At 32.0% G+C, this 12,259-nt stretch overlaps 1 protein-coding gene across 3 annotated transcripts; it reads right to left on the bottom strand.

The window, feature by feature from the left end:
• Positions 1–433: 433 nt before the first annotated feature.
• LOC114323652 (nuclear transcription factor Y subunit A-3) lies at positions 434–11,872 on the bottom strand. 3 transcript variants are annotated; one of them, XM_028271309.2, is made up of 6 exons: positions 11,709–11,872; positions 7,753–8,079; positions 7,006–7,082; positions 6,855–6,926; positions 1,673–1,840; positions 434–1,010 (listed from the first exon to the last, which is right to left on the bottom strand). In XM_028271309.2, exons 2-6 carry the CDS (start codon positions 8,060–8,062, stop codon positions 669–671), a joined length of 969 nt encoding a protein of 322 aa, XP_028127110.2. In that variant the 5' UTR covers positions 8,063–8,079; positions 11,709–11,872; the 3' UTR covers positions 434–668. The 3 variants fall into 3 exon arrangements, with proteins under 3 accessions (XP_028127110.2, XP_028127111.2, XP_028127112.2); XM_028271310.2 differs by having other exon boundaries at positions 11,566–11,867; XM_028271311.2 differs by lacking the exon at positions 11,709–11,872 and adding an exon at positions 11,438–11,656.
• Between the last annotated feature and the right edge of the window lie 387 nt (positions 11,873–12,259).

The raw sequence follows: 12,259 nt of genomic DNA on the forward strand, positions 1-12,259 counted from the left end.
TCATATAAAATCTTTATATGATAATTACACTTTAATAACACGATAAAACTAAAATTATTAAAATACATAAATAATTTAATTAAAATTATTATATATAAATATTTAAGTAATAATTTTATAAAATGATAGGACTAGTATTGTCAAAATAAATAAGTAGAATCACACTTTAATTTTAAATTAAAATTAATATTATTCATTTGCAACACATGTCATCAAATAAAATACATACATATTTTTTATATTAGCCCGTACATCATTGGACAACAGCTAGTGCAACTATACATTAATTTCTATGAACAACATTTTCTGTTTTTTAAAAAAAATTCTATAGAAAATATTTTATGCCGAAACAAGAATGTCATATCCTCCTATTTCTTGTCAGGTCAATGATGTCTGAAAAAAAAAAAAAAAAAAAAAAAAAAAAAGGCTGATGTAATCACAAATACTTGCAACATAACAGACTAAATCATGGATGACATGCCAAACATGAACCTCTTTCAAAACACAGTTTTTGGTGCGTAGAAGAAAACAAGCAGCACAGTAATTTAGCACACGACGGTGTCTCTACTACTATTTTTTTTTTAGTAAGCTCAAAGCAGTTAAAATAAAGGTGACAAAGCCAAGGATGAATTGCCCAACCACTGACACGGTTTGCTCGTTCCAATGTCTCACCGGATGACCGAAGCACAGTGCCGAGTTCCATTGCCAACATCCGTGTGAGGAGAGATGGCTGAGAACCTGTGATATGGCTGCTGGAAAACATCACTGTTTGAAACGCCTGTGACGTTAGAGAAGGAAGGGATTGATGCACCACGTTCCACAGGTTCTGACTGACAGATTTCAAACTCGGATGCATCTTTTTTATATGAGTGAATCGAATTCGAGATGCACCGGGAATCAGGGGTGGGAGTCAGATCAGGTTGTTGAAGCTTCTTCGTGCTGAGAAAGCGTCCCCCAGATCCCCTAACCCTATTTAGGGCATGCACATGCCGAGATTCATGAAGATAAGGCTGCATTTAACAAAAAAACAAATGTAAGTCTGCCACGATTTCAACAAAAAACAAATAGGAGAAACACTCCCGTGACAACAATGGTATGCTATTCATTGTTGTCAAATCGCAAATCGAATCATAAATTATTTTGTTAAAATAGTGATTTGTGACTCATATCAAATTGTGAATTGTGAGAGTCACTTAATTTAGCATAATATATAATTCCAGCATAACATATAATTTTACGTATAAAAATACACAGTATTTAAAATGAAACAAATATCAATATAACTGAATCATATGCACATATATCAATATAATACTTTTATTTTTTTATTTTTTGCAAAAATGATGTTCCATTCATTACGCAAACCAAATTGAATTAACAAGTAACAAATCGTAGTGAATCACAATTGAATCATAAAATTCACTCAATTTAATATCTTACAATTCAACAAAACCAATCAAATCATTTTGGTTAAAACTTGTATCGAAATTCCTGAATTGTAAGATTCTAACAACAATGATACTATCATGAAATGCAAAACAACTCCAAGCATAACAACATCCCAAAAGCTATGATTCTTGGTTCCTTTTGTATTTAAGTCGAGAGAGAAGAGGCAAGTTGAGAGAAATGAAAGCCAACTTCGAGTAAAGCTGATTCAGTGGAATGTACATACCCTTCGAGTTTTGACTAGCTTGTTTTGGGCCTCAAGCTTTGCACGCATCTGTCTCCTTCTGAGGATTGCGTGGTATTGTTTTGAATTGACATAAATAGGACCATCCTCTGCTAGATCAAGAGGCAGTGCAACCCGGGCAGGAGTCATTCCCACCATTTGTGGCTGAATCTGGACAAGTTACAATAGAAATTACAATTGTAGAAGGAACTATGCCAAGAGAACATTAAATAAAATAATTAAAAAAGGGAAAATTACAAAAAAAAAAAACTCCCAAGGTTTGAGCCTTCTAACAAAATAAACACAGTTTTTAATTTTGTTAATTTAAACCCTAATCTTTTGATTTATTTTCAATCTAAATCATTTGCTTATTTTCGTTAAGTAAAATTGACTGTATAATGATATTTTAGTCATTATCAAGGTTTTGAAAAGCAGTTGCGGTCGGGGTAAAAGTTGCTGTGACGCAGTAGCGGTTGCAGTTGTGGCTGCGGCTACGAAATGTAAAGACTGTAGCGTAACAGTTGCAGTAACCGGAACCGTAATTTTTTTTATTTTTCACACAATTTGAAGAAAACTTACCGAGACACACACACACACATATATATATACTTTTTTTTTCAAAATCACATTTATTGGGGTTTAAAATCAATTTTGATCAATTTTTTGTTAATTTTTAAGTGTGATCCAGTATATTTCGTATTTTCAAATCACTATAAAATGAGTTTTTTACATTTTATTTTAATAGTTAATGATTTTAAGAATAATTGATTTTAAATGTCTTCAAATTATTTTTTACCAATACATGAACTAACTGAATAAAAAATATTCACAATTATTAAATGAAATGATTATAAAATAAAAACTGTGCCATAAATTAAAATATATATATATATATATATAAAGAAAAAAAATTCATATAAGATTTTTTTCTTTGGGTTTGGATTACTTGAGTTTTTTTTTTTTTTTTTTTTTTTGTAAGTTTTTTTTTTTGTTTTTTTTTTTGTTTTTTTTTGAAAGAGGAAGCTATTCAGAATATTGTAAAAGGATGTAACGGTGTCTAATAGGCCGTTACAGTACTACTACAGCCGTTACGTAACACCAAAACGGCCGTTACACGTGTGAATTTTCGTCACACCGCTATAGCGGCCGTAACGGGTGGCGGTAATGACCACAACCGTTACGTAATTGTAGCCGCTTTTTAAAACCTTAGTCATTATTCTCCATGTAGGTATACGAAATATGTCAAAAATATCATTTTCCTTTGAGTTTAGTGACTAAAATGTTATTTTGACCAAAAATGATATTTTAATCACTGTACTCCATGTAGGTGTACATAATATGTCGAAAATATCGGGTATGTTTGGTTTGCATTTGGAAGATGAGTTTTAGAAAAAAAATTTAAAAAAATTGTTTAGTTTGAGTTTTTCTCAAAAAAATTTCAAAATCACTTTCTCTCTCTTACACATCAATCAATCACTTTTTCTCTCTCCTCTCTCCTTCTCAATCACTTTTTTTCTCACACTTCTACTCAAATTCTCCCAAAATATCAAATCATCCCAAACTCCCAAAAACACAACTCTCCCAAAATATACAACCAAACAAACTAAAAAAATTTCTAAACTCTCCCCAATTTTTTTTTTAAAAACAACTCTCTCAAAAACAAACCAAACAAACCCATCATTTTTCATTAAGTTTAATGACTAAAATATTATTTTCCCAATAGTTTTATTTAGCAAAAATAGATAAATGGTTTAGATTGAAAACTTAAATCAAAATATTCGGATTTAAATTAATAAAATTAAAAGCTCAAGTTTGTTTTGTTATAAGGTTTAAACCTTAGGGGATTTTTTTTTTTTTTTGTAATTTTCCCTAAAAAAAATTATACAAAGAAATATATATATATATATATATGCTAGTAGTAAAATGATTTAAGCTCCTATAATCACCTACGAAGAAGCACATACACTGGTAAAAAAGTGTTGCGTCCACGTTAGACACTCCTACACTCCTTGGACACTCTTGGACACGTGTCCAATACTCTTTTTTCCGTGTCCATACAAGTGTCTAACAGTCATTTGCAACGTGCCCGTCAGTTCTTGGCATGTCTAACACTAAAAATAAACACGAGACTTAACGCATTCTAAACATTTGCTAATGTTTGATTTTCAAAGTAAGAATTTGACATAAATATCTTGTACCCTTTAAAATGTATAATTAGTAAGAACAATTCTATATAAGTTACACATAAAATTAAATGAAAAATTAAAAAGATACATTATGTGTTAGCAGAAGGCTTAGGAGGATGGGATAAATACAATTACATATGCATTTTCTTTTTTCTTTTTTTTTTTGATAATCGGATGTCCGGGTCAACTTATAATTATATATGTTTGTTTGTATCATTTTTAACTACTATGGTCTAGTAGTGTAAAAAATCATGTAAGAGAAGTAGACGAAAGATTTACTTCACATAAAGTAATTATTTAATTTTATATATATTATATACATATATAACTATATAATATAATATACCAAACCAAGGCTTAAGTTCCATCAAATAGGGTCGGCTGTATGAATCTTTCTTCTCCATTCAATTATATCCAAGGCCATTTCGTTAGTCAAATTAAGAAGATTCATATATCTATTTACTACACTAGTCTACGTCAATCTAGGACTACCCCTTCCCCTAACACTGTCATCTACCGTCACTGTATCGCATCTCTTTATAATATATTCATAAATAATATAATATCAAAATATAATTATTTGTGACATGTCTGAACCGTGTCCATGTCCTACTTTTTGAAATTTTCTGTATCGACATGTCTATGCCATGCCATATTCGTGTGTCGTGTCAGTATCCATGCTTCATAGGTAATTACTTAACTCAAGTGTATCACAAACAAAGGGTTATATCCTATGAAGTATAGACACAGCAGCATAAGTGTCGTAGTAGTGTCGGACACACCAGGGACACATACGGGACACACCACGCCATTTAGCATGTCTGTTTAATTTATTTATTTTTTTGAAATGGGACACGACGAGGAGAAAAGAGAAAAAAAATCAAAAATCCCTAACCTAATTTGAACGAAATAGAAAAACGAGACAATAGACCTAAATCTAAAATTAGAAGGAAAAAAAGAGAGAAGAGAATCGAACCTGACTTGCTCAACGACTAGCGAAGTCAGTCGTCGATCTCCATTCATTGAGAGAAGAGAATCAAACCTACTCCATCTCCGATCGATCTCCATCACTGTCGCCTCTCGCTTGTCACTCTTCTCTCACGTCTGCATCTATCTCTCTCTTCTCTGGCGTCTGCCTCTCTCTTCTCTCCTCTCTTCTTTTTTTTTTATTTTTTATTTTTTCTAATTACAAATGGATATTAAATACGGAGTAATTAATACCAAAAATAGGGTAAACTACCAATAAGTCCCAATAGTTGGACTTAATTCCAATCAAGTCCTATTGAAAATAAATCCTAATAAAATCATTGCTAAAAATAATTTTTTATGAAGATTTTTTGCGTATCGTTAAAAATTGACAATTAGTGACTTTTTTTTTTTTTTAGTAGTGATTTTTATAAATTGTCGTTAAAACTTACAAATAGTGACATTTTTCTACAATAAATTTTTCAAACTATCATTGAAAGTTGAAAATTAGTGATTTTTTTTGCAACGATTTTTTTAAACTATTGCTAAAACTTATAATTAGTGACATTTTTTGTGACAATTTTCAAACTGCCACTGAAAATTAACAATTAGTGACATTTTTAATAGTGTTCGATGAAAAAGGCCATTAATTCTTACAAAACTTATTGAACAATAAGTTTACCTATTAAGATATACACCTAAGTCCCCTATTAAATAAAGAAGATGGGGGAAGAAATCTAGATTAGGATTAAATATGGAAGATAGTGGGCTGTTGGGTGCTCATAAAATGATGATTACTTTCTGTAGAGTGCTTATAATGATGGACTGATGCAATAGTTGAGTTTCCTGTTGGTGCATAGTGGTTGAGATTATAATTTTTTTTTCCTTTATATATATATATATATATTTTTGTATTTATAATTATTCTAATATATTTTTTGATTTTCTCTATTTATTTTTTTTACTTCTATAAATATAGATATAGTGATATTTATATATATTGAATTAATATTAATTTTTGTTAATTTTGATTGTTTAATAACATAATACTAATTTACGTATCAAATATATATATATATATAATTGCCGTGTCTCCCACCGTGTCCGTGTCCGTGTCCGTGTCCTCATTTTTTTGAAATCGCTGTATCTCGTGTCCGTGTTCGTGTCTATATCTGTATCCGTACTTCATAGGTTATATCCTACTAATTAATCAGACAAAACAATCTCATTATTTCAAGCTAAAAATTTAAGTAATGCCAAATGCAACTTTGATTTTTCTACTAGATTTTCTTTGAGTCACACAAATATACAATATATACTACAACAGTCCAAAAGAGGGATACTGAGAAGAAAATGACATTGAAAACATATCAAGCACCCGAACACGAGAAGAATGTGCTTCAAAGTTTTGAGAATTCTAGATATGGAAGTAATTTAACTTGAAGCTTTCTTTTTTTTTTTTAACATATATTAGCAATTTCAAGTATATAATTTGGTGATGGTCACCAAGCTCCATCCAACATAAAAAGCTTTACAAAAGCAAGCAACAAAATAATGTGAAAAAAAAACAAAAACAAAAAAGCAATAGCATACATAGGTTTAGTAGGAGGAAGAAAAATAGATTCACACTTCCTCAAGAAGCATACTCGAGAAGTTCGACAAGCCTCACACAACCACGAGCCATCATTAAAACAAAATTGAAATATGTTTGAAAAACATAAAATAAAATAAAAAGAACAAACTTTACCATCCCCGTGGTACATAAGAAAGGAACCTTACCAAATAAGAATTCAGAAGTTAAGAAAATCAGGTCCATTGAAAGATGTGGAATGAGTAATTTTTAGGCGAGAAAAATAAAGAAAGAAAAGAAAACACTTCACACTCCAAAAGAAATATAACCGACACACACGTATAAATTCTGCAACAAGAGTTATGATAATTCTATAATTTCTACTAAACAAAAGCCAAATAGACAGCCCACTCATAGTGGCAAACCGATGGAAAACACGAACAATGAGCTCAAAAGTACTTACTACAGTTGGTGGACCATAGGAAGCGAATAACCCACCACAGTAAGGATCAGCATAAGGATGTGGAATGTGATTCTGAAATGGTAGGCAATATGAGCGTTAGGTATTAGTTTAGCCAACAAAGCAAAAACCTATCTGCAGCAGATGGACTTACAATTGACTGGCTAGAATCAATCTGTGAAGGACTGATATTAACAAATTCTGAATGCTTTTCATAGCTTTCATCTGGAACTGAATGCATAGACAAAGCAAATTGATTATTAATGCTAGACGAATGATAAGAAGAAGAAGAATGAATCACAGAAATTGTAGGATAAATATACCGACGTCAAACAAAATGGATCTCTTTTTTTTTTTTTTGGTCCACAAATAAAATGAACCTCAATGGTCAAGAATTGGCAATTGATAGAGCAACTATAGATATACAAGGGAGAGAGAGAAACTTGGTAACTTTCTCAAGTTCTACAATTTGTGGCCCAAATGCTAAGGTAGTTGCTAATACCACATCAATGCAAGCTATACCATACGGGACTGATAACCTCATGAAAAAAGATATCATCAAGTAACCTAAAATTACTATTTTCAATATTAAAAACTAAGGTGAAAATAGTAGGAAGTATGAACTAGATTCTTAAACAGAAAGCATAATCACAACCCTTTGGCCGATTATATGGTCACAAATCATATAAATAATCAAACTCAGAAGACTTTTTGGTTATTTAACTCCCATAATCACATATCTGAAAAGAGTAATGTGTGACAGGAATTCAAATATGAAGAGGAGTTCAAGTAGTTTATGTCGTTAATGGTGATTAATGATTATTGGCACCTTATAAGTATGATTACACAAATAAGGAATAGCAAATTGCAAAAAGTAATCAAGAACTTAATGCAAAAATACCAGATTCTGATGAAATGCTTTGATCTTGAGCATTCGTCCCTCCCATAGCAGTCACTTCATGGTGAGATTGAACAGTCGATTGAGTTGAAGATGAGTCCTGGTCATGTCGTTGAAGACGTAAATGCCTTGCCTCCTCACAGAGTTGAGGTGGAGATTCCAATTTCAAGCTTAAATGTTTGGATATGGATTGAGGAAATTGTTGTTCTTGTGAATTCCACCATGATGGGCAATTAACAGCAAAATTGGACATTGAATAAATAGAACTTTGATCAAAAGCTTTCTTGGGAAAATTTTGAACTCGTATAGCCATCTACTTTATTAGATTAGCTGTTCAAGGACAACAAATAAAAAATCAAAGCCACCCTCTCAACAATTGAAAAACTAATATGAAACAATAAAAGTTGCATCTTGAATAAGATGACAACTGTCAAAAAAAACAAATCACTTTTGATTGAACGACAATAAATAACCAATCATCTCTAGCCTATAAAAATTGACTTCTTGAATTAAACAAGAGTAGACAATCAGCAAAGAGATGAACAAAATCATTAAAAAAAATTGACTTCTTCATTGAAGCAATCATCTTTGGCATATAAAATTGCTTCTCCAAATCAAAAGCCAAAAACATAGATTCAAAAACTAGAAGAAGAAAATATCTGCGGCTGCCAAAATCTTAGTAATGTATAATCCAAGCCTAAAATATTTTCTTAACCAACACAAGTGGACAACCAAAACAACTAACAATGTAAGGATGCTCCCGCACCAATTTTATTGATATTACTATGTAATCACATACATATATCAATGAATGCAAAATGAAGCCCAATATACAATTATCCACAGGTTATTGAAGCATAAGGACTGGGATAGGAAGTCCCACAACCGCCACCATTGGCCATAGTCAATTTCTAATTTCATGGTATTTAGTGCAGAATAAATGATGGGAAAAGACACCAAAAAAAAAGAGGGGGAGGGGGGGTGGATAAAAGGTAGAACCAACCGATCCACTTTTTACAATAATAGTAAGATGGACACCCAAATTTCATGAAGAGAAAATGGTGAGATCAACCTTTTTTTTTTAAATAACTGGCAATGCTTTTGGTATAACCTTATGAATCCAAATGAAGTATTGGTTCTAAGATTAGCCACCAAGAGCTATGTATAAAAACATGCTAGAAATCGCAATCTCTAATGAAGATATTTATATTCTCCATTAAAGTCAAAAACAATAATTTGTGTCTTAATTCTAAACTATATCCACATCCATCAGTGAGCTCAAATAATAACCAATAGTTCTCAAGCATGAGAGTTTTTAAGCAAAGTTAATTTCACACTTTTATGGGTTAAAATCAAAGTTCACCATCCACATCCTTTATTCTTTCGATGATATCATGAATTCATGATCTACATGTATTTAAATGTATCGGTTGGTAAATATTATACAACATGTGGTTATCTTCACCATAGCTTGCCATAAGATTTACCTAATCCATGTTGTGCGGAGACCTTGAGCCAGTACATCCACTAATACATTTGCTCAGATGCAGCACCACAAAGGCGCTTTTACAAATGAGACCAATTCAATGGTATACTTGGGAGTTCAAGGAGTTAGAATGAGTTCCTTCATTGTCTATATCCCAAATAGGTTAGTTTTCGGTCAGTTGATCATGAAATAACCTATTCTATTATTTGGTCATTAATTGATTTAGCAAGTTGATTGGAAAACCATTTGTTTACCACCAAAACAGATATGTCAACTACGAGATAGGTTAGGGGATGGTTAAGCACTTGATGGCCTAAACTATAACGAAAAGGAATGCACTTGACTATATGGTCATTCATGCACTTGACTATTTCACCAATGTTAATGAAAAAAACAATAAATAAATAAATAAAAGAGGAAGATGTCAACATAATGTGAAACTCTTCCATGAAGAAAAAGTTGAGACAATCTAGCTACACCATCTCAGTCTTCTACATATTACAGAAATCGAGCAACTGCCACAATGTTATTCAGTGATTCAAAAGCTCGGTTTCTCATTATTAAGAAAGGGTAACAAAGATAAAATATGAGCTTGCCCAACAACAATCCAGAAGATAAAATAACTATGCTCTTTCCTAAATTAATTGGGATGATGGATGGGGAGACTATATACAAACCAAACATTTGGCTTTTGGCAAAAGTGGCAGTTAATAAACTTGAAAGTATCTTATTATGCCTTTTTCTTCCACGGTAACATTCATTTCCAGTTTTTGGGTGTGGTGAGGTGTTCCCATGCCATTTTGTGTCGAGAAGACTAATCCCAATGGATGTTCACCAATCATGTGCATTCAGTAATCATGTGGAGAACCTGAGCCATCTAGTTTTCGAGCAATTATCTTCACCAACTCCCCTAGTTTTGTATGACATATTTACTGTTCCAATCTATGAAGCACTGACACTTTAAAACTAGTGTCAAAATGGTGTTGGATACCGGGACACGCTACGTGGAGTATCCCTTTATTTAAATAATTTGTTTTCAAAGGACATGTTGGGGACATACCAACTAGTTTTTTTCCCCCTCTTTTTTGGTGCTTTCTTGATGGATATTGGACGTTGAATGTTTATTACATTTTGTTTAGATTTAAATACTTAATAGATCAATCATAAAAAAGATATAAATAGTAAGAGCTAACTTAAGAGTGATGTTTTCTTTATTTATTTTAAATATTGAATTAATTTTAATTTTTGTTAATTTTGATTGTTTGTAAATGTAATATTGATTTGTAGAGCAAAAAAATATATTTAAACAATATATTTTATTGTCGTATCCCTGTCATGTTCGTGTCTCTATTTTTTTTAAAAAAATCACTGAGTCCCGTGTCCGTGTTTCTTAGGTTCCAAGAATTCTGAACTGAACAATATTTCCTTCATGCAATTGGAATGCAGAAAAACTAGATATACTGCATATATCTAGGGAACTATGCTCAAACTAACCAATACATTATTCCAAATGCATGAAAACAATGCCAAGATGTGTACAAACAGTTTTCAACTTATTGCATCTACCAAAGTAAACAGCTTGTTTAATAGACTGGTATCCAAAACCCTAGTTCAAAACAAGTATAAAAACGATCAAATTATTCTTTGTTAATCGATATCGGGATCGGTGGGGCTTTATTCCATGGGAAGAAATATCCAATCAATGTGGGGGGGGGGGGGGGGGTGGGGGGGGGGGGGGGGGGGCTGAATTAAAGAAGAAGCTATTTCCTACTAACAAAAATCCTTTCCAATTTCTTAGGGGAGGGTTTCAACAAAATATAAAGATCAATTAGTCCAACAATAGCACTTGGGCACCAAAGCCAATTGCAGAGAGATCCATATACAATTCAAAATGGCCATGCATCCAGTTCAATAACTTAACAGTCATGAGCTACCAAACCACAAATGATGAAATCCATATGGGTTATTAAAAATTACAAATACTAATTGAAAACAATTATCAAAAAAGGAAGGAAATAATAATAATAATCCTATTAGGAAAAGAAGGAAAACAATCAAGAGTATAGTTGCACAAACATATGGAATCAGAACCCAGGGGGGTCCCCTCTTTTTTTTACTAAGAAGTTTCAGGGAGACAGAGAGTCTAGAGAGAGAGTGAGAGTTTCTATCAGAAAACCCAGAAAGAAAAAACAGAGTACATACAAAACAATAGCAACAGGCATATCCAAATCTCCTATCCCATCTACTCCTTACAACACAGCATGATCTCAGACTCCACATGCAATTCAAGAATTAGCATACAAGGACCAAACCACCTATCTATCACATACCCATAACAAGAAAGAGCAAATGAAGCAATATATAAAGGTGAAGGCTGGAACTGGATAAAAATATAAAACTACTATATATTCATATGTGTACACACATACACAGCTCTATGTGTATATATATATTTACAGAGAGAGAGAGAGACCTTTGGGATCGGGTAAGGTGAGAAGAAACAAGAAACAGAGTTGTTGGAATGAAATTGGGCATGTCTCCTTTCCTCGAAACCCTCTCTGTTTATTTTTTTTTTTTTTCTCCTTATCTAAAACTCTTTTCTCTCTCACACACTCTCTCTCTCCCTGGCTTTACTGTATAAGTATTAAAAAGAGTAATGTTATATCTATTTAGGGCCTCGTGCCTGTTTGGTGCAGTTTAAAAGTTATTTATTTTAATTTTTAATTTAATTTAAACTATTTTGATATGTTTAGTTTAACTTAATAATGTAGTTTATAACTTTTTGTAAGTCAGAAATCAGCTTATTTTTTGAGTAGGGCAGAAGATACTTAATTTATAAGCCAGAAATCAGCTTATGTTCATAGTTATAAGTTATAAACTGTTAAGGCATAAGTTATAAGCACTTTCCCACAGCTCTACCAAACAGGACCCTCGTCTTAAATTAAGGGTTGTTTGGGATGATCTAAATAAGTGTATTTTTTTATCTTTTTATGAAAAGATGTGCAGAAAAGTAGAGAAATAATG

This window comes from Camellia sinensis, chromosome 5, assembly GCF_055761805.1.
Source record: "Camellia sinensis isolate YWXY chromosome 5, ASM5576180v1, whole genome shotgun sequence".
NCBI lineage: Eukaryota > Viridiplantae > Streptophyta > Magnoliopsida > Ericales > Theaceae > Camellia > Camellia sinensis.

Coding starts and splice junctions, on each gene's coding strand:
- LOC114323652 (XM_028271309.2), bottom strand. CDS start 8,062: ATGGCTATACGAGTTCAAAATTTTCCCAAGAAAGCTTTTGATCAAAGT. Junction 7,083..7,752: donor AAGCATTTCATCAGAATCTG/GTATTTTTGCAT, acceptor CTATGCATTCAG/TTCCAGATGAAAGCTATGAA. Junction 6,927..7,005: donor TTGATTCTAGCCAGTCAATT/GTAAGTCCATCT, acceptor CTACCATTTCAG/AATCACATTCCACATCCTTA.